Here is a 23,323-nt window from a genome sequence, read left to right as displayed (position 1 = left end):
TACGGATAAAGTTGACCCGAATGATGCAAGAACCCCGGCTGTGCGTTGTTATTGTTGCGTTTAAACAATATAATTCACGTTCGAAACCTTTCCTCGGATAAGAATGCGCGAATGGCTGACGATAAAGTCAACCTGTGGTCGTGAAAAGTCACTGGAAAAACGCATATTGTTTTATCTTGTTTGGTGTTGTAAAACTAAAAATATCGCAGATTCTTACAATCATCGTTTGTGGGTATTAGAATAGTGAGAAATGAAACGTTGGATTTAATAATTTTAAAATCCTTCTTCAATTTACAATCCTCAGATCTAGTTGAATTCATATTTCAAAAAAAGAAAAAAAAAAAGAACTAAATAAAAGATCATGATCTTTTACAAATTTACGACGAATCTTACAAGAAAAGATAATCTATGCCAATACTTGTATTTCATTGCACACATGCATAAATACGCTAAAAGAATTTTGAGAATCCAATTTCTTATTTCGTCATGCATACACCTTATAAACGCAGGTGTACGATTCGTGCAAAGTTAATCTAAATACGTAGTCTTATCTAATTAAGACGATATATACGAAAGTCAGTAATTTCGATCATTAATTGAATACGTATTTTACCACCTTTTAAATAAATATAAACGAATTCTGGGGTTGCCGTAGACGCGAAAAATTTGGAGAACCGAACCCTTGCACGTTGAAAAATGTTTATCTGAATAGCATCCTGCGTGTACCGCATTCCTGAAGGCGTATGCAAATTCGTTTCTCACTGAACGCAGTTTTTATCGACGCATTCGAATAAATGAACACGCATACGATATCAACAAGATTATGTGCGCGAGACACTCGCGACAATATTCACGTATAGTCGCGCATATTTCAAGCGTGCCTTAAATTTGCCAAATCGGAAAACGGGTTCATTTACAACTTAAAAAAAGGCTATAACTTTGTCGCGCAACTTAAAAACTGCAAGATATCTCGCACCTTCGGTACAAACAGTTATAATTCGCTATATTTTTAGGATCGATGATACTAATTGAAAGACGTTTGCATAAATTTTTGTACTTTACGATAAAAAAATCCTGAAGCTCGTACGATATTCGCGATAAGATTTTCATGTTGAGAAACAGATTCGTGCAATTGAACTAAAGTTATAAATCTTCCAAGTCAGAAATTTATAATCGACGATATTTGCGGGAAAATATGTAAATTGTAAGGTAGATTGGCTAATGATCGAAAAATTGCCTATTACTCACGATAGCTGTATTCATCGTCAATTCAAAAGATTATTATTAGAGTACGAACTTTTAAGCACTTACTTTTATGCGTAAATTTGAAGGTACAGAAATGCGCATAACCCGCGTCACACATCCTCCAGTGCTATATAAAGTATCAAAAGTGAAATACCCCTTTTAATACTTATCACGTAAAACAATTTTCTACCCGGGTTGTGTTTCTCTTAATTATCTTCATAAAAATATAAATCTGCATAAATACCCGCAGTCTATTTACAAGTTGAAGACACACTCCATACGTAAGGTGAAATAAACCCTCATCGAGATTTCAAATGCTTAATAAAAAAAAAAAGAAAATATTCGCAGTCTAATTCTCACGTTTGAAAATAAGTATTTCTGTGTGATTCCGCCTACATTGAGTGACTCGAGCAAAACATCTGATGATTACAGCGAAAATGAAAAAAGGAATAGGAAATGATGGTAAAAAAGTAGTGCGAATTACCGGATCTCCATATCATAAACCTGTCACGTACCTGCGATATTTGTAAAGAAAAAAGTCCACGTATGTATTTCATATGCGTTGGATCGCCCAGTTGAAAAACAGGTTCGATCGCGGCTGAAAAGTGTGCGATCGTCGTGTCGCGAAAAGGCTACGCGAGTCGTCGTGTTTTCGACTCAGGAATCTGTCACTCGCAGCGTTCGCGGCACACCTTGCGGGACACCCTGTACGTATATACGACGGATTAGAAAGTCCTCGTGGAACGATCGACTCGTAAATGCTTCAATCGTTTCACAACGAAATGCTTCGAGGCGTAAGCGTACCGTCTACTATGCAGCCTTTACGCTACACACCAGTGTCCAGACTTGCTATTACGATCTCCCGTGTATTACGATAATGCAACGAACGATCGTCTTTCAATCGAAAGTCATGTTGCCAGACTCGTTGAAATTTCGACAGAAACGCATATATACAAATACACCTGCCTGATCTACCGATATCTACTTAAATGTTATGGAAACTACGAGAACTCTCCATTCATACTATGATCCCTGCTTTCTTCTTCTCTTCTTTTCTTTCCTTTTCTTTTCTTTTTTTGATTTCTTAAAAGAATTGATTATGTTTAACGATTAAGTTTCAGTATGGTTAAGTATATCGTACGTATAAATAAACCTACGACTTATCAGTATCTACGTGAATGTTCTAGAAGCTTCAAGAATTCTCCATTCATAAATTTATGCCAACTTTCGTTCATTTTCTGTTCCATTCTGCTTCTTTTCCTTATTGATTAAGGTCAAGTATAGTAGAATCTCGATTATCACACGTACATAGAACACACGAGTATTAGAAAATTTAATGTTGATCTTTGGTAAAAATAATTGGAAAACAGAAATATAATTCTTACATTTTTAAGATAACAACTTAATTATTGATGATAGTGATTTCAACGATAATATAGATTTTGATAAATATTGATTTAATATAAAGGCTATGAATGAGATCAACTAGTTTATAATTAATTACGAATTTCTTTACTTTTTAATTTGTTGATCAAATCCCTCGGTGATGTTAGAAAAATTCAATCATTTTAATGATTATACAAAATAATTTCAGGCCAGTCTCATTCAATTTCTAATTAATTCATACGCTCCTAAATGATTGTGTCAATTATAAATATTTTCTTAAAAGATATAAGCCCCTGTTTAATATTAATATTTATGGAATCTTCCAAAGTAAATTATCTTCTATCATACGAAGAACAAGTTATTTGCTTTATCTAAAAAATACAATTGCTCGAACACGTGTGATAATAAAAGTCCTTAAAGAATTGAAAAGGAAACTCGTGAAATCAGAGAATCGAAAGAAACGATATTAATTAAAAGTTTGATGTCTTAAATTGGTTTTGACCAAACTCAGCGTTTACAATGCAATTTTTTACCTGACTCGTAAATCCATTTAAACGAGCCACGGTGCGTTTTACTTTTACTGACTGCATGCTACTGTGAATGCTTTTACAAAGGTCTTCGTTCGAACAATGAGACACGAGGTTAAAATACTGACGTAAATACCGATTAACCAAAGTTGGTTAGACTTTGTACGGCCACGGGAAGGAAAATGAAGGCAGTGATCGATTAAAAAAATGTACAATAACATAAGGAAATGTATTCAATGCCAGATAGTTTTCGCTAATGAGTAATTAGTGAACTACGGATTTTTATGCATTTATATCCTGTTTAAAGATATAAAAAATGCACAGAATATTCATGTGCAAAATTATACAAAAAATGCAAAGTATAGTAATCTTCACGATATTTAATAAGGAAAACAATTTTCTAACCGAGTCCCATTTTTTTAATTATTTACATTCATAATGCTTAGCTATTAATTTTCTGTAGTTTTGTGTATCTTAGCCATTTCAATTCCTTCGATAGCTAGTTTCTTCGATATCACTTGTTGTCATTATAAACTTAATTATTACGAACTAAGAGTGTACATGCCGAAAATGATACACAGCTGAAAGTTTCGTAGAACACAAGAACATATTTGTCAAACGTCTATGACGAATGACGTTACATGAGTAATCTGAATAAATACGAATCATATCAGTCAAAAATATCACGCGTTCTATTCAGAAGCACTTTGCGTGAACGCTTTAAGTATCATGCGTTACCATTGTTGGTGGTTCAAAGCTGCCTTGTTTTTTCAACTGGGGCCAAGCAAATAAGTTCCACGCGGAGTCCTTTGTATCTCAATGTCAGTATATCTCACTTTTGTATCCCAATGTTTATGGTTTCTAATAATATCTCAAACGTACGTAAATTTATTTAATATTTTCATCGACAAACGTGATGAATCATCTGATATAAATTGAATTAAACAGAATCCCCTTATTAACATTTTCGTGAAAATTTAAGAATTATTACTAAGAGAATTGGCTGTCGAAGTAAATTTAATGAAGATCACACTTAAATCGAGTCGAAGGATGATGATATCATAGGACAAAATTTAGAAATTCAACATTTTATTCTAATCGTATCGTAAAAATAAAAATTATTCTTTGAATATAGATTTCTCTATTGAAAAAAGCACAAAGAGAAATTTCAACAGAAAATTTTACGATTATATAACTTTGTAATACAAAATATGTAACACTTCACTAATAAATTTACTTTAATACAATGCGACAAAGTGAAAGAGTTACGTTTGATTCTATCATACTGAAACCGCAAATGTTTATCGCTTATTCTATCCTTTGCTTTTCATTACATTAATTAAACGGTAGGAAATGTTATAAAACTATTGACTTTCAGTGTATTTTCTTCATGTTTAAGTATATGTTTTATGTTTGAAGTCTGTAATTGGAAGTCACCGCAAAGCTGAAAAGCAAACGGAAATAAAGAATATACGATTGACTTTCAGTTCCTTGGAATCTCGATAGTATTCCGATTAGAATCACGGTTTACAAAGATAATTCAGCGTAGCTGTGTCTAACAGCGCCACAGCTCGCAACACTGTTCATTTGCATTCTTTTGTTCTGTGTCACAATTTGAAACAATTAGACATTATATTAGGAACGAGAGAGCGAGATTTTTCCAAGTAAAATGATCGACCATAGCTCATAGTTCAACATTTACATATAAAGGATAAGACAGCGATGATTCCATGAATTATGGCAACGATTCCATAGAAACACCGTTTTGCAAAACAGCTGCATTACTTTTTACTGTCTGATAAATTGACGTGGTATACTAGTCATATGAATTTTATGTATATTTTCTTATTCATAATCTAAGGTATACAACCACGAGGACAGCCTTTCCGCGGAGTAAATATAATACCTAGATGAAATTACGTTTCAGAGATCGTGTATAACAAATCTGCCAACAACCGTGTTTTTTCAACGCATGTATACGACCGCTGAATACAGGATGTATCAGTGTTGATCGTGTTTTGCAACAACCTACCAAGTGAAATGAGGAAAACTTGTGCATATATATTTTTCGTTATTTCTTTGATTGCTTTTTAACCAGTTTAACAAGGATGACGAGTTGACTCGTCATTTAGATAGTTACCCTTTTGGAGCCAATAATTCTTTTAATTGGAAATTCCTTATCTCCTTAGTGGTGTTTTACTTTTAGTGAACGTAAACTATTTATCGTCTATTTATATTTGCAAGGACTAACTGAAATTAATCTGTCTTTGTCAAGCTTTTCAGATTCTGTGACTGTAAAAATTAAATTTGATTAAAAGATGATCCCGTTAAGAAGGTTAATTGACCTTAGATTAAACATTTATAATACTTATATATATATATATATATATATATATATATATATATATATACAAGTATTCTTATGTTTTATATTTAATTTGTTACAGTAAATTTTGTTTAATTCTGCTGCGACATTCGAATCTTTAAATTTCTCATCTTAACCCATTTTAGCAAAGCTATTTCATATTTTGTTCACACCCGGGATATTTTTTAACGTTAAAAAAATACAAATAGATGGAAAATTATCGGTACAACGCAGGAGTACCTATATCAAGTTTTGACTATTTCCGCAAGTCATTTAATAGTTATTTTTGTTTTTGTTTATTCATAAAATAGTTAACATTTATTAAAATACATTCAAAATAACTTATCTCTAGTGATATCCATTATTCAACAAAAAAGGTGATATCATTATTATCCTTACTAATATGCCTCGTATGATTTTAAGCGACTTTGAACTTGAAATGTATATCGTAACTCGTGTTGTGTTTTCTTATTTCTTTTTAAATAAATCACACCTATAATAATGCATGCATTTACAAATATTTCTCATTTAGAATGTTAGCTATTAATTTTTTCAAATGTCGTTAAACTTGGAATTTCTGATATCTATAACTTACAATTTCTATGCTACATCTTTCGCTATACATGTATGTATCTTATATTATACTTTTCATGATTCTATATTGATTTAAAAAAGTTCTCTTTATTTATCTTCTCCTTGCCACTCAGATTTATTCTCTATATAAATCTAATTATTTATCCTAACCTCTTTTCTGCCCTAATAATTATAACCTCATATGATTCTTATCTCATTTAATACGTCAACTTGTACATATATTAATTACACTTGAATAAATTGCGAGACAAATCAAATCAGGAAGCTGAACGTTCATTTAAAAGTCGCCAATACACGACGAATTCCAAATTTATAATTCTGTTTAATATCTATGATATAAAGAATGAAATTACGTATGAAATATCGTAGCAAATTGCTCACCTATACGTACGTATTACAAGAAAAGGCTATATAGTTTATTTCAGGATTACCATTAAGTCATTCATTATGTTAACTTTGCAGAAATCAAAATAATCAACTGCATAAAGTAAGTAAGTTTTACAGTTTCATTATTCGACAAATTTTAATTATTTAAATAATTAGTGTACAACATCTGAAAGAAAAAATGACTTACTTCCAGAAATTTATTTGTCGTAAAAGTATCACACACAAACCATCGTATACTCCAAGATAAATTTTAAAAGTAACATTCGCGACGTCATCTTCCTTCTATACTTTTGAGATTATAAACTTTATCTCGAATGTCGACTAACTACAAATTCACGCACAACTATCTAAACCACTAGTAAGATTATCTAACTTATTCACCTTATATGTGGATTAAGATGTCGCTATGGTTCCCGAAAATACGAAAAACGCGGCACAGAATTCAATTACATATTCGACTTAGGTATTCCCACGAAACACAATTGACACGTTTAAATGTTGATGTTCTTGTAGTTCTAGAATATTCGTATCATTGGATAACGATGTCGTTACCTTACATGATCTGCTATCAAGTCGCGACAAAACACAGATAGCCGATCGTAAAGTTTCAATGAAAACTCGCCTCATGCTCCTTGAGTAGGTATTTACTGGCTGTACCATTCGTTTCGAATTACCGTTATCCGCGTTTGAATTCGGTGATCTACGCAACGAGGATCAAGTGATCGTGATAAATTTACGCTAAGTTATAGATCACGGACCGATCGAGTCACGAGATCTCGTGAACTGATTCGCCGGGACCTTTAAATTCGCTTTTATGAGCGTGTCACGTGGCGTTGTAGGTATATATCGGTGACGATTTCACGTTACACTTTCTGCGTGTGACAGGCCACTATTTTCGTTCGTATCCGATTTCTCGCATCAGCTTTTTCCATGGTTACTCCAATGGCGCGCACAGGCTTGGACTCAAGCGGAATACCGATACCCGATAACTTAAAATAAATGAGGTCGCCAGTGATAAATATTAAATAACTGTACATGTGCAGGCCACGGCTTGCACGCGTATACCTGTTCGCGATACCTTTGCTTTTGCTAACCCGATCAAGAAACGAGCAATGAGAGGATGATCGATAATAGCGAATGATCATAAAGAGAAAGGACTCGATCGATCTGATGGTAACTATCCGTACTTTTATACGATCTCAACAAGGATAGATAGATCGAAAAAGAATAAAAAGCTCGCTTACGTGTTAACGGTGTTGGATCGTCGGTTCGTCCAATCGACAAGATTTTCTTTCCTTCTTCTTCTCGAGTTTCTTCCGATTTCTTCGCCGCTCCAGCGCTCTTACTCCTTTCCTCGCTTCTCTAATCGGCTGCGCGCGATCAGAGGTGTCCGAACCGAACGAAAATACGGAAAATGAAAAAGAAACGATTCTTTAGATTTGAATGCTCCTTGACCACGGGGCAACACTTCTCCCTCGTTTGTATGTTTCCTTCCGTGGAGAAAGGCGTGTTATTCGTGTTCGAATTTTTCTTTCTCGTTTTCCTCTCTATCTTTTCCTTTTTGGTTCTTCAAGATCGAGCCCACCGCACGACGACCGCACGAGACCGCGGAGAACCAGCACGCGAAGAGTAAAATCGGTTTTGAAGACGAGAGCGTATGTGTAGCAGCGAGCAACGGCGAAATCAACGAGCTTCGAAAGCGTGGAAAAACGTAAATGAATCTTATAAAGTAGCTACATCCGAACGGTTCGGGGGTTCGGAGACAACTGAGCCTACCGGCGGACTTTGGAATCGGTGAGCGGTGTGTGTCGGTTCGCCGGACTCGCGAAGACTTCTCGAGTTCGAGGCTCCGAGAGTCGTGCTCGTTGTTTTCTTCTGTCTTTCTCCTTCTTTCTATATCTGTATTTCTCTTTCTTTCTCTCTCTCTCTTTTGGTACACCAAGTGCACGGTACACGCGCGTTCTACCTTCGCGACGAGTTCGCTTCTGTTCCTCCTGTTTCTCCTTCTGCTCCTTTTGTTCCTTCGGCCCATGGCTTTTCTGTATTACCAGCCGCGCCTCACCGCACGCGGACCCACCGCAAAACGCAAGCGCACGACCAAACCACGCACGCACGTGCGTGTCCCGCGACTTTGCTCGTGTACAACCCGATCTTAATGGTACGATGAAAATCGTCTTGTTTGCTCGTTGTCTGCCGTCTTCCGCTCGTTTGTCCGCAACAGATTCAATATTGATTCTTTTTTTCTTCGTAGTTTCTTGCCTCTTTTTAATACCTTTGTACGGAATTCTAGGGTTCTAATGAAGTATCAGTGGAAGTTGTGAATCTGACAGTCATACAAGAAGACTGGTAAGAGTAAGTACATAAATATTTATACTCAAAGCTTATACTAAAAATTATGAAAATGACACACGATGAAAGATGTATTACATACAAGATGTCTTCGCAAGCGTAAGGAACGTAATAATATTCCGTCTGTGTTATTGCATACTTGGATATACAAGCAAAAGTGCAACATTTTACCAAATAATTAATGAGAAATAAATTATCCATCTGTATACGTTTGAAAATTTCCCTAGCACGAATGTAAGAATTCAGTGATTTTTAAATATCTTTTATTAGATAAGTGTTAGGTTAACAGAGTTTCGTTACATCATTTCACTGACAATTCGAACAGACTTATAAAAATGAAATCGCAGAAAAAAGTTTCAGATAATCACTACGATCGATGCAAGAAATGAAACTAAGTAAGAAGAACGTTCATTTTATATATTCAAATAGGCAGGTCTGAATCGACTGAAAACGAACAAAGAATTAGATATGTATGAAAAATACATTCGCACGTATAGCACGGTTTGTTGTATGACGATTTGTGGTTTGTGAATGTTGACATGAATTAATGACATGGGGAATTACTGATCGCGCTCAACTATCGAGAACTAGTTGAGTAGTTTTGTTTAATAAAAGTTTTAATAAAAGTTTAATAAAAGCTTTCTTTGATTAATCTGTTAACGTAAACAAATCCTTCTTCGGTTCATCAGTGCGAAATGATTCAAATTTTTTCCGTAATAAACAATTAACAGTAAAAATGAGAGTGATGATGATAATATATGTATGTATATGCATAGTAGTATGTATTGAATTAAAAATTTGACATTAAAATCTTCTAAAAGAATTAACCTTAAAATAAATTTTCAGGAAGTCGGATTTCCCTCATTAAGATTAAGTTATTAACTCGAATAATGGTCATATAATTGGGATAAATGTAAAGTTCATTGTTATCCGTTTATGGTTACCGAATCATTGGTATATTATAAACGGTGTATTGCGTTATAGTAAGCCACTTAGCACGTGCATCTGAATGCATTAAAGATTGCAGGCGGTAGGTCACAATACGGTTTCAATACGATTCTTTTGTCGTCTCTGAATCAGTACGGTCGGTATATACCAAGAATATAACAAAGTCTTGAGTAACCGTAAAAGAGTTCCAAATTGTCCAACCCCAAGAAATCATTCGAAGAATTTTATGGCTTTCGATCTGGAAAATCCTGTTATGGGACAACTTTCTCAAGAAATGACCTTCTAGTTTCTTAACATCCGAAAAACCTTTCTTTCTGTTCGTGATAAATAAACACCATCATAGGTTGTTCTCTCAACGATCTCCTGCTGATCTGAAAAAAGGCACAATTACGAATGATCAAAGACATTCGTTTTTATCACGTGATGCAATAAGGATGTTGTCCAGATACGCATAATAAAATCTCAAGCCCGTATGTAAAGTCGCATCCTTGGTATATCCCTGGGGGACCCTCGGATGCCATCAGTGTTTTTCCATTACACAATCATTAACAGAACCTATCGACACTAGAATTCTCGTCTAATGTACAGGTGCTCTGGGAACACCTTGAAGATGACCACTCCTCTATTAGATACTTTTTGTGAGAAAAAACGACGGAACGTAAAACAAACCAGCGATATTCGTCGATTTGAATGATAATGAATATCAATAGAATTCGCCTGGAATCAAGCAAACAGCTGAAATAATATTGCGAAATTAGTTTATTATTCGATACATTGATGTAATATTTTGTCGTGTGGAATAGAAATTTGTCTGAAATTTTCACCAAGTAGGCCATGGCTTTATGGGCCGATTTGTAGATTATGACATCAATACTTTTTACGTAACATCGATGGACGCCAAATACCTTAGTTGGGTTAATATTCAGGATGCACCACTGAACCGATCGGCTGACCAGATTATTCACGTCCAAAGTCATTTACACGTTACAGCTATCTCGTAAAAGGAATAAAGAATATTAGGACAAACAGGTAGCTGATGGTTTCTATTGTTCCATTATACGTAAGATTTTATTTATGCGTAAACACGTGTTTGTGTGCAAAGAAAATCTTTTTTTTCTTCGATCCTAAGGCTAGTTTATTGTTTAGTTTACATTACATTTATTTTACATTAAATTTTTATTCTTTTGTAATAAATTACAAATAAAAGTAATGAAAGGTATTAAAAATCGGAACACATGTAATAAGATATTCTTTATTCTATAAATGTATCCTTTGCATACATTAAATAGTAAATAATACCTAAGTCTGTCATGTTTTTAATATCTCACGGACTAGCTCAGCATATCAAGCAACTTTTTATATACTAGCTCAACAACGTCTGTAGCCCACAGAAAGTCTATGTGATTAAACTTCGCGAATGGCACTTTATAAATAATTGGTTTCTTTGGTAATTCATTACTTAATCTCATCACATCCTAAATCGGAAAATGTAAAATTATAACAAAAAAATACCAGTATTTAAATATCTATATCCTATTAAAATTTATGAAATACATACAACAGGACTAGATAACCAATCGTTATCGCCGCAAAACAATGTGATTGGCATTGTAATTTTTGATATATTGTATTTAGGTGGTTCGGTGCTCTTATAAATCTCCATATTTCGCTTTGCACCATAGTCATATTGTTTGAATTCTCCAGATTCTATTCCTTGGCCATAATGAACCACGGTCTTCGAAGACGTACCAGCTGGTGCATGGTTCAAAATCACAGGCAACAGCGTCTGCAACGATCCGAGATTTGCATAAATAATCAAAAGCTAGTGTAGCAGATTTCTACATAAATCATTGTATACTCACGTAATTAAATTGCGCTTTGTCGAACCCAGTAAGAACAAACAGCGAATTAGCACAAATTTTTTCCTCCCAGGATTCGAAGGTACATAAATATTTTGATAGGAATTTTAAAACTTTATTTTGCGGTAACAACTCACCTTCTCCCAATAGAGAGAAAATTATCTAAACATCAATATAAAAATATTACAATGAAAATTTAGATGTTACGTTGAGAATATCATTGGAGTTATTTATTTATTATTTATTTATTATCCTTTTTACCTTATCATATGCAAGCGGAGCTATATATCGTAAAGGACTTTTTACGTGTTTCATAAATACTACTGGAGCAAGACTGTACGTTGATTGCAACAGTCTTGCTATTTGCGGCCGTTCGCTAGCCATCACGTAGAAACATGTTGTACCCATCGAGAATCCAATATACGCTCTCAAAAAATTTTCCTTCAGTTTTACGATGTAAGTGATCATTGCCGGTAGATCATAGATACCTGACTCATGCCAACTAAAAAATTTGTTATTATTAATGTAATAACTATACACAATTAATATAATAATTATATATATAATTATATAATTTATTTCTGTAATATCCTTGTTAATTATCTTTTGTTATATGAAGCAAAGTTTTTTATTTACATTGTTATCGCCAGCATATTACAATACGCCTTATATAATTATATATAATATACCGTTCTCTTGTATATTTTTAATCGTTATCAATCATCTCTTCTTTACGAGTACCTGAAGTCCCAAAACTTTAAATCTTTGTGAGATAAGGAGACATGCGCTCTTGAATATGTATTACCACGAAAATTTCCGAGCCATACATCATAGTCGCGATCAGCTAATAAATAAGCTACAATAAAGAAGAAATATTATTATATGATATAAAAATCAATTAGTATTTGTAAGCCAAAAAACAATTTGTGTTTTTGTACCGAGAGATTTCCCTTTTCCAGATACAACCCAATCTGCAGAACTACCTAACAGACCATGTTGCAAGAAAATCGCGGGAGATCCAGGTTTCCCTGGAATCCGATGCATCGTCAATAGATAACCATCTTCCGTTAACGTTACATGTGCTTCGGCTGGATAACCGTCTTTTCTTATCATCTGCAGCTAAAATAAAATAATTCAAATTAATAATGAATAATCATTACTCACTAACTATAAAAATATAAAATACCACAATGGACAAAGAAAAATTATATTATGCATATTATACTATTGTCTACATCTTAAACAGTTAAAATTATCTTTAAAAAATCTATCCAGAATCGTAAAAATCTACACACGAATCGAATTATAATGCATTTGAAAATATTAATTATTACACTATAATGTGTTTAATTCTTTCAATAACAACGACAACAATTTTTTTAGAAGAGAGAGAATCGTATTTTACTTAAAAAGAATAATATTCTTAATTATGTATGTATATAGATATTTATATGTTGGAATTGTGTTATATCATAAAAAAATGTTGCTACCGTCGCATTTTATTTCACCATGCATTAAGCATGTTAATGTGATAAGTATATTCCAAATAGTTAGTTAACACTAAATAAACATACAAGTTCATGTACTAATTAGGAAACATAACATGTTTTGCAATTTACAGTTTAAAAAAATGAATATGTGTAATAGGTAGTACAGAAACTTTTCAATTTAAACCACTTTACTGTAAACTATTTTTCAATTATAATAATTATGAATGTTTGTAAAAAAGTATTTAAAAAGTACACAAAAAGTAAACATGCTTTTAGATAGTAGGTGTATTTTCTAGAACACTTTGCATGTAATTGGGTATTATTTACACTGGTAAATAAGTTAAATACGTATGCTACTCCGTAATCAAACAATAAACGATGTGCGTATCTTTTATTTCTGTAACCAATTTTTCTTATATTTAATAGCGATAAAATTAATAAAATGAAGAATGTAATTCTACTTACTGTATTAAGTTCCTCATCTGGGTTGGGATTTTCATTATGATGAAATAATTTGCCATTAAAATTGGACAAAATCGCAGAAGAGAGAGCACATAGCGATAAAAATATGACAATCTGACCTTTCATTCTAAGAATGTTAGAAAACAACAAAACAAACACTTTATTTGAAATGTTTAACAGTAAAGAAACAAAAGAAAAAGCTCCATATAATACACTTTACTTGAAATATTTAATAGTGAAGATGTGGTGATACTGCCGCTCAAGTTACTCTCCGTAAGGTGAAATATTATATGTACATATTTGTCATCCTCTTTAGCGCCGACCTTTATCACTATGAATGAGTTTCAGGCATACGTTAATCACAGTTTGTGATTCACGGTCCATTTCAATGCCGAAAAATTAATTCATTAATTTGTTTTAAATTATACTAAAATTCAGTGTTTCTCCGTTGTTCGTAAGATCTGAAAGCTTACGATGTAAGTAAAATTTTCATATTTTGTCTTATATATAATATATCTACCGTACTTCGCGAGTAGAGAGAAAAATAATTACATGCATATATCTAGTTATCTGAAATATGTCATATATCATACATTATATTTTATCACTTTAGATAATTTATTCATTTTCGAAATAAATTTTTTATGTGAAAATCAAAAATCTCTCTAATCTTACTTATTGTTTATATCTTTGTTTACTATTTTTAACTTTGATAATTTATTCGCTATCTCTAATTTCTACAACATAAATATTTTATATTTATTCGCTATCTCTAATTTCTACAACATAAATATTTTATATAAGTATATATTTGATATATATTTTTTTGATACAAAATAATGTTCAAATCAAACCACAATATTTTTTTAAATCATTCTTCCATTTTTGATATAAGGTTCAAAAATATAATTGAATTTCATATTAATGATCATAGTTCACGAATCATGGATAATATTTGCAGGTAATATTTATTTTCATTACTTATTAGAGAAACAAAATTATGATTAATGATAGATAGAAAATATATGTTATAAAGATAATTATGTTTATGTTCGAGGTTATGTTTATGAAAATTTTAAATACATTGTATTATAATGTCTCTTGTTTTCTATTACACTAGTCTTTAAGTAATCAGAACAAATGTATGTCAAACACTTATTTTAACACTGTTAATTGTTTAAATAATGAATAAATCCATATTAACAATTACTATATGTACCATAGAATAAAACTGTGATATTCATGTGCTTATCAATGTAGGATATTCACTTTATTACTTTTTTATTGATATAATTTTCTTAACAGATTTTAGGAACGTTATTTAAGGTTTGTAAATATTGATTTAAAACAAAAGCATTAAAATAAATGTTTAATAGAATACTATATACTTTCAAGTATATGTATTTTTTAAACGTTTTCTTAAAGCCGACAAATTATTTTGTCATAATTTTATTTCGTTTGATCAACACATTTAATAGTTCATAGAAGACCTACAAATATAATACTTCTATAAAAATAGTCTAAATTGTATTACTCCCAATGTATTACGCATAAGTTTATTTCAAACGACTTAATGTGAATGTCAAATAAGAACCGCATAACCTTAAAAAGCTATAAACATGTGATCTTACTTCTGATAAGAAAACTTCGGTAATCTGAAAATTCTAATTTTTTAAAAATTATGTTGGCTGGTAGCGGACCTAAAAAAAGATATCAGCTATTTGTTTGCTTATTTTCGGTGTTTCATGATGAAAACACTCTTCGAATGGAGATAGATGATACCCTATTGCCCTTTGTATCTTTAAGACTATAGTAGATATTAAAAAAATGGTTATAATAATAATTAAATGTTTTTTATACTTTATAAGACGATGCTATTAACGCAATAAAAAATTTTTGTTTATATAAATATAACAATGATATCTGACATTCAAACATAAATAATCCAATGCACAGATCTTGCAAATTTCTTGCTTTGATATAGCTTTTCATGTGTACTTATAAATACAATGATGTTTTGGAATTTTATATCATATGCAGCACTCATAGATTTGTTCACATTATCCGATAAGTTTAACATATTTAATATATTCATTTGCATTTATTCTACATAATTTTCGATGTGATAGAAGATTCTAAATTTTTCACAATAACGGTGGTGGTAGATTTTTTATTTAAACAGCAAATTTTTATTACTCTAATAGCATTATCTTATAAAGCATAAAAAACCGTTCAATTTTTATTCTAATCTTTTTTTTATATCTATTATACTCTTGAAGATGTACTGGGAAATAGAATAATATCTACTTTCATTCAAGGGATGTTTTTACCCTAAAAACCCGAAAATTAATAAAAAAGGAAGATCAAAATTTTCTGGTTACCAAAGTTCCATTGTGGATATCGTATTTGAAATTGTCTTTCATTTGTATTTCAGCTGATAAAAATGAATGAAGTAACTTTACCACCCTCACCAAATTGGTATTTAAGTAATATTCTTGCTTGTTCTTTTAATGGTACTATAGCATGGGGTGCTAGAAATATAATTGTTATTGGTAAACTTAATGAAAATGATAAAATATTACAATACTCTATTATTAAGCATGGTCACAAATCCAAGGTGACATGTCTTGCATTTACTCCTCGGTTTGAAGAAGTAAATGATAATTTAATAGCTTCCACAGGAGATGATAACGCAATTAAAATATGGAATTCAGAAACATTATCTGTAACTTATACTTATCTCTTAGAAAATGTAATGTAAAAATGTTTCTATATTAATATACATATATGATAAATTTATAGTGATATTATATTTAAAATATTTTTTAATTTCAGGATAAACAAGCAATAGGCGTAGAATGGTCCTATAAAAATCCTTATGTTATATATGCAGCAACTTCTGATGGTTATGTATTATCATGGAATGCTTATTTTAATACTGTTTCTTCAATTTCATTAGGAAAAATAATACCTACTTATATTTCTTCTTGTCCTCACGATCCACATCTTGTAGCTGTAGGCTCAAAGAGTGGCTTAGTTTATATCGTTAATTTTCAAGATAAAGGGAAAGTAGTTTACAAACTTAGAGGACATGATACTGAAATAGTTAGCTTATCATGGTGTCCCTCAAAAAATAATGTAATAAGAGGAAATTTAAATGAAGATTTACTGTTAGCTTCAGGAGGGAAAGATAGGTAATTTAAAAAAAAATATATAAGTGCTTTTAACTATAATTTTAATATATTCATTTTAAATTGCAATATGTAGATCAATTTTCATTTGGAAAGCTGGTGGAGATGGACGTTATGAAATGACAATTTCATTGCCTTCAGCACCTCTTGATTCTCAGCAGCATAGAAGTAAATTAAATGCTTCTGTAGGTAATTGGGTAGTAGTTCACTGGATAGAACCTAGATTATTGCTTACAAGTTCATGTTGGGGTGAATTAATCTCTTGGGATTTATCAACAATGATAAAAGGGAAACCTAATGTCAAAGTAATACATGCACATCACAGCAGGGGTTTATTTTGTATTGCGCATGTACCAAATACCCAAGACATTTCAGAAGAAAATTGGAGAATAAGACAAAGGTTTTTATAGATATATATAATTTATGATTAAATATGATTATGAAACAATTATAAATTTTTGATTAATTGTAGACATACAATTTGGACTGTGGCACAAGATCGAAGAATTATTTGTTGTGGAATAAAAGAAAATAATGTTGAAATAGATTATGATATATTTACACAAAGTGGGTTTGTTTATTGCATGGCTGCTTGCCCATTAGACACTTCACATATTGCATTTGGTGTTGGAGATGCAATGTTACGATTATGGAATTTATCAGCAGCACATGATACTACTTTTGATATAACTGTTTTATGGCAAAAGATTAAGGGAAAAATTCGCGCGGTAAGACCTGTATAATAGTTTCAAAAAGTCCTTTTTTGTACATTTCCTAGATTATACTTTCTAGAAAATTGAAATTTACATAATTAATAGATAGCATGGCATCCTGAAAAAGAAAATTTATTGGCTTATGCAACTGATGAAGGTCGAGTTGGTGTATTTAATATAAATGGAAATAAATCACCTACATTGTACAGACAATATCATAGAAGTGTAATATATACTATTGGTTGGGGCCCAAGTCCAAAAAATAAATATGTTTTATACTCTTGTGGAGAAGGAGAGCTTGTGTATTATGACTCAGAAAAAGTTACAAATGATGGTAGTATTTTTTATTTTTTAATTAATAAATGATTGCAACATTATTATATCATATTTACTATAAAGCTATAATTTCTTTCAACTAGAACCAAAATCTGTATTGAAAAAAGAATGTACAGAATTTTCTTGGAAGCCAGATTTTTCTTGCTTGGCAGTAGGATTTGAAAATGGGTATGTTTTTAAATATGTTGTATGAATTCCATGAAATTAAACATTTTTTTGTTTTTAGAACAATTTCATTTCTTAATCGAAAATTTGAAACACGTGGATGTGCTAAGTTTACAACAGAAATGGTGCATTGCTTGGTCTGGCATCCTGAGAGTACAGCAACAGACTTGACATTTTCTCAGCAAAAAAATTATTTAGCTGTTGCTTTTGAATCATGTACTATAGTTATTTTCGATTTATCTAATTTTATAGATCATTTTGAAAAAATGGAAGATTCAACTAATAATGAAAATTTAAAGGAAAAATGTGATATTTATAAAGTGCATGAAATTGTAGCTTCTTTAACTGGACATGTACAAAATGTTGTCTGTTTAGCATGGAGTCCACATGTAAGTGGACATCTAATATCTAGTAGTTATGATGGAACTGCACAGGTATTACAAATTATGTATATAACTATATAGATATCACCGTAATAATATATTTAGGAATAATAAACATTTTTTGTAAAAATAAGTATTTACATACGAGTACTATTGGTTTTTAGATATGGAATGTTAGAACACAAGAATTAATAGCTACATATACAGGACACAATGGCCCAGTATTGTGTTGCATGTGGAGTCCATTAGACCCTGATTTTATTATAACAGGCTCTGCAGATTCTACAGTACGAATATGGAGAGTTGCTTATAATTTGCCACAAAAAAAAGAATATAAAAAATTGCCAAAAAAAGCTAAAAAGAAACAAAATGAAACAAATAAAATTGTTGATACTATTGATAATAGTTTACTAGAATTAACTAATGCTACATCAGAATGTTCTATTTCAGATATTTATCGAACTGTACAAAGTATAACAATAATATTGATGAAAGTAATAAAAAAATATGTTATTATAATACAAATAACAAATATTTATCAATTTTTTCAGAGTCAAAGACAATGATGATAACAGAGACAAAAAATAAAAAAGTACGGCCATATTTCTCAAAATGCCCTAATACAGCATCTCGAAAAACACTTTTACATCATTCTCTTTTAAATATCGTAAAAAATATGAAAAGTGAAAATTTTAATATGGAAGATGTTCAGAAAGATGCTTCGTATAATATAGTGCCAATATTATTTTCATCGCAAGAAAATTTTATATCTTATTTAACTACTGAAAGTAAGTTATTTATTAATGAAACAAAATGCAAGATACCTATATATATTATATTTGCTTTATCTTTTATTACTATATAGAATCTGCTCATATTGAGAGAAATAACTATGATGTCATCACAGAAATGGATATATGGTATGATAATCTCAAACAGAATTTAGAAGAAGCTGCTAAAGGGAAACGTCTCAATGACTTTCTTGTTTCACTTTCAGCTAGTCTGTCCATGAAGTATTTTTTCTTATTTATCTATTTTATAAAATACAATTAAAGTCGCCGTAAAAATAATCTAGCAATAATGTATTGCAGAATATGGAAAGATATGTGTGAACTATATGCATATCAATTAGTAACTGAAGGCAATCCTTGTAAAGCAGTATCATATTTACTTTGTATACATAAAACCAACAAAGCTATAGAAGTATTTCAGGCTGCAAATTTGTACAAAGAAGCATATGTTCTTGCTAGGTGTAGACTTGATTCTGATGATCCAGTACTAACAGAAATATTAAAAGAATGGGCAAAATATAGTGTAAATTCAGGCAATTTCGAGCAAGCAGCATGGATGTAAGTTGTATTAATTATATATTTATTTTTTAATGTAAATTATATTTTTATTTACAAATTTTAATTATGTCATATATAATTTTATTTTCAGTCATACTAAATTAGGAGAATTTTCTGATACAGTAAAATATCTTGCACGCCGTAAAGATGCAGCTACGTTAATAACGGCAGCTGAAATTGCTTTTCTATGTAATGATGAAATGTCAAGTAAATCTTTAGCTGACCAAGCAATAATTGCAGCTTTGATAAATTCAGAGTATGATTTTGCACGAAATATAATAGAAAAGTTTCCATATCTCAAGGTATATTTACATATATGTTTTATGTTTAGGTTTTTCCATATTTTAAATAATTATTGTCTTATGAAAAATGTTTGTTTTTATTTTAGTATCAAGAAGTATATTTGTTAACTTATGAGGAACTTAAAAAAGTTATTAAGGGAAATGTAACTCTTGATTTGATTCAAACATGGATAGACGGAAAATCAAATTATGGTCTATTACAAACTTTAGAGACAGTTTGCGGTGATTGTAATTCTTATTACACTGACTTGTGTCAAAATAGTTTTTGCAATATTTCAGACAAGGAGAAAATGGTAAAATTCACGTGATCTAGTTTTTAACATTGTGAAGAATTGAATTATTACGTTTAATAACTCCTAATTTCAGTTATGGTTAACAATTGGTCATGAGATTGCATTAGCAATAGCCTCTATTGAAAAAGAACAGAAATTAAAGCATATTGTTACTGCATTATATACAATCACTCAATTTGAACTACTACATCACAAAGATTTAGAACATCTACATAGTTTTTTAATTGAAATTATTGTAAAACTAGATATTAAAAGTCCAATGGATGAAACAAGTATTTATACAAAAGCTGATTATTCTGTATCAATTAGTTTACGAGCTTATTTATGTTATGCTCTTCTAAATTGGTTTGTATATAATATAAACGAAGAATCTATTAATAATAATATACAAAATTACACCAATTTGATTGAACATTTACTTGAAGATGCATTAAATAAACAAGCAATAAGACACTGGACAATAACAAATGAAATTAACAAATTGGAAAATCAAATAGCTTCTGCAAAATGTAAGTTACAGAAATATTGCTTAAATAAAAAATTGTTTATTAATTATTAATAATAGATATAAGAGATAAAAAAATTAACACTGATTCATTGTTAGGTAAATGTTTGTTTGTTTTTAGGTAAAATGCAAGAAGAAATTAAAACTGATCAAGATATAGAATCCTTCATGGAAAAACTAAATACATTAAAGAAACAAAAGAATCAAATCCTCAATGATTTAGTTTATATCCCAAATCCTGTTATGGTATATGGCAAAGCAAATGAACTATGCAGCAAATTGTGCGATGAAACTATAAAAAATAAGTTTTTAAAAATTATTTCCAAAATGTGGTTAGATGCTACTACATAAATAAACATGTACTTGACTTTTTTGATATATTCTTTTGATAGATACTACATTAGATACTAATGATAGTCAACAATCTTGAATTTTCTACTTTATTATTTTTATCATTCAATTATTTTTTTATATTTTTTATTTATTAAACCCATTTGCATCATGGTCCTACTTAACACGTTGATGCCGGCGCCAATATTTATGGTTTTCTCCGTGGGGCGGCGCCCAAATTTAATTACTACTGTTGTTTTACACATTTTTGTCCGATATATCGGTTTGTTTTCTCCGTTTCAACAAATTTTAAGCTATGCATAGTTGTTAGCAAAACGACATCTTTTTTATCCTTCCATTTTATCGCCGCCATATCTCTTGTAGAATATCGCGTAACAATCCGCGCTTAGTGATTGAAGACAGTCGCAGCGCACGGAATAATCCACGCTTGGATGCAAATGGGTTAATATATTGTACGTCTTATAGAATATTGTAATGTTATATTAAACATAATTCTATGAAATACAATTTATTTAAGTAAATATTGATAAATTAGGTAATATGACTTTTTATTTATAAAAATTGTTTATAATTACAGAACATTTTTTTATTAATAAAAAAGTCAGTTTTTTTTAATAAAACATTTTTCTTTTTAATTTGAAGTTATTTTCCAAAAACGAATTTCTCTATCACTTGTCGCGCAAACATACGGTAATTTATAATGGCACGTTATTCCACCTATTAATTTAACTTGCCCACAAATTATTTCTTGTTCAGTTTTTATATTTGTAACCTTTAATAAATTATCTGGTCTGCCTATACTTGCTACAAAATTTTCATAGCCAAGGAAGAACTTTACTATTAAACCTCCTTCAATGTGAAGAGGTTTTGATTCTAAAGGTGGACTGAAAGTAACAAAAATTATCACAAAATATATTACAATTATTATTTTGTTCATTGATTAATTTTTAAATTTATTTTGCAGTGCATTACCTAGGTTTGGATATATCCCACAAAATTAGCTTTCCAGCTGCTATAGCTGCAACTTTTAATGGGTTGGGTCCCCAGTCTATAGACATTAAGGGAACAATATCTGTATCTAAAGACATAATTGCTTGCTGACTGCGTACATCATACATATGAATCAATCCATTTTTTTCACCAACAAGGAGCTTGCCAGATTTTTCAAGATGAAAACTCACACTCATTCCTGGAGATGTTAAGTAAAATGTAGATATACATTTTTCATCTTCTTTTACAGCCCAAAGTTTACAAGTGTGATCATCAGATACAGAAGCCAATAATTCACCTTCGGTTTCATAACAAATTGAATTTATATAATCCTTGTGTCCTTCCATCTTGTATTAAAAGAAATGTCAATAAATTGATTCATAAAAAATAAGTTGCATTTATTATAATTCTTTAATCTCACCTGGCATACAGTGTTTTCATTCAGATCACTGCTATATAATCTTATTTTAAAATCTGCTCCAGCAACACAGAACATTAAAACTTTAGGTACAACACTCAAGGAGGTTTCTGGACTCCAAGCAATAGCATGTGGTCTAGTATCATGACGAAATGTTCTAAAAGGTTTATAAGCAATATCTTCCACTGTTTCATCTTCATCCTTATTATACAATAATAATAATAATAGTTATTATTCATTTAAAAATAATGTTTTTCTTGCAATCTTATCACATTCCATAACTGTTATTTTTTGCAGTGATTAACGTTTTCATAAAACTAAAACATATATTCTGAACATCTATGACTGTTTTTCAGAGATAACAAGTAAAATTTCACTATATTATTTTATTTTCTCATTCATGTATTTTTATATCCAATTAGAAGGTAAGTTGTAGATTATATCTTTTTTAATTTTTTGTCATAAAAAGTAATTTTCATGAAATATCAAACAGGTATATTATGTAAATTTTGTAAATTGAAATACCCAATAATACACGTATAATGAAACTTAATGACTTTACCTGAAATTTAATAGTACCGATGACAATTTCTTCGGCTAAAGCGACACAAATTAGATGTTGAGACCATTCGTAAGGAGATAACTCAACGCAATATATCTGTTTAGAAAAATGCAACTGATATGTAGGTGGTGTAGTTAAAGCTTCGTCCATCGT

General features: G+C 30.8%; 4 protein-coding genes across 6 annotated transcripts in view; 1 reads left to right on the top strand and 3 right to left on the bottom strand.

Annotated features, from left to right (window-relative positions):
• The window catches only part of LOC138178260 (UNC93-like protein), a 57,588-nt gene extending 49,099 nt beyond the window's left edge, over positions 1 to 8,489 (bottom strand). The window contains exon 1 of one of the 3 annotated variants that reach the window (XM_069109927.1): positions 7,749 to 8,489. The gene's annotated coding sequence lies outside the window, so the exon portion shown is untranslated. Of the gene's footprint in view, positions 1 to 6,691; positions 6,827 to 7,748 lie in introns of those variants that run through there. The other 2 variants (XM_069109925.1, XM_069109926.1) reach the window with 2 other exon arrangements.
• Positions 8,490 to 11,039: 2,550 nt separating this feature from the next.
• LOC138178262 (lipase 3) lies at positions 11,040 to 13,997 on the bottom strand. Its single transcript, XM_069109928.1, has 8 exons — positions 13,833 to 13,997; positions 13,616 to 13,739; positions 12,599 to 12,779; positions 12,402 to 12,516; positions 11,922 to 12,162; positions 11,664 to 11,822; positions 11,360 to 11,587; positions 11,040 to 11,276 (listed from the first exon to the last, which is right to left on the bottom strand). The coding sequence occupies exons 2-8, from the start codon at positions 13,736 to 13,738 to the stop codon at positions 11,133 to 11,135; spliced, it is 1,191 nt and encodes a 396-aa protein (XP_068966029.1). The 5' UTR covers position 13,739; positions 13,833 to 13,997; the 3' UTR covers positions 11,040 to 11,132.
• Positions 13,998 to 15,132: 1,135 nt separating this feature from the next.
• Positions 15,133 to 22,303, top strand: rig (gem nuclear organelle associated protein rigor mortis). The gene is made up of 17 exons (XM_069109918.1): positions 15,133 to 15,262; positions 16,047 to 16,364; positions 16,448 to 16,806; positions 16,880 to 17,203; positions 17,276 to 17,531; positions 17,622 to 17,850; positions 17,936 to 18,020; positions 18,079 to 18,451; positions 18,565 to 18,851; positions 18,953 to 19,188; positions 19,266 to 19,413; positions 19,492 to 19,749; positions 19,841 to 20,051; positions 20,138 to 20,344; positions 20,418 to 20,853; positions 20,971 to 21,208; positions 22,165 to 22,303. Exons 2-16 carry the CDS (start codon positions 16,056 to 16,058, stop codon positions 21,198 to 21,200), a joined length of 3,948 nt encoding a protein of 1,315 aa, XP_068966019.1. The 5' UTR covers positions 15,133 to 15,262; positions 16,047 to 16,055; the 3' UTR covers positions 21,201 to 21,208; positions 22,165 to 22,303.
• Nup37 (nuclear pore complex protein Nup37) lies at positions 21,756 to 23,320 on the bottom strand. The gene is made up of 4 exons (XM_069109929.1): positions 23,171 to 23,320; positions 22,612 to 22,809; positions 22,173 to 22,537; positions 21,756 to 22,084 (listed from the first exon to the last, which is right to left on the bottom strand). Exons 1-4 carry the CDS (start codon positions 23,318 to 23,320, stop codon positions 21,832 to 21,834), a joined length of 966 nt encoding a protein of 321 aa, XP_068966030.1. The 3' UTR covers positions 21,756 to 21,831.
• Between the last annotated feature and the right edge of the window lie 3 nt (positions 23,321 to 23,323).

Source organism: Bombus flavifrons, chromosome 3 (genome assembly GCF_040668555.2).
Source record: "Bombus flavifrons isolate JBK064 chromosome 3, iyBomFlav1_principal, whole genome shotgun sequence".
NCBI classification, from domain to species: Eukaryota; Metazoa; Arthropoda; class Insecta; order Hymenoptera; family Apidae; genus Bombus; species Bombus flavifrons.
The sequence above is the reverse complement of the archived record's forward strand: the minus strand, read 5'-3'. Positions and strand labels throughout refer to the sequence as shown.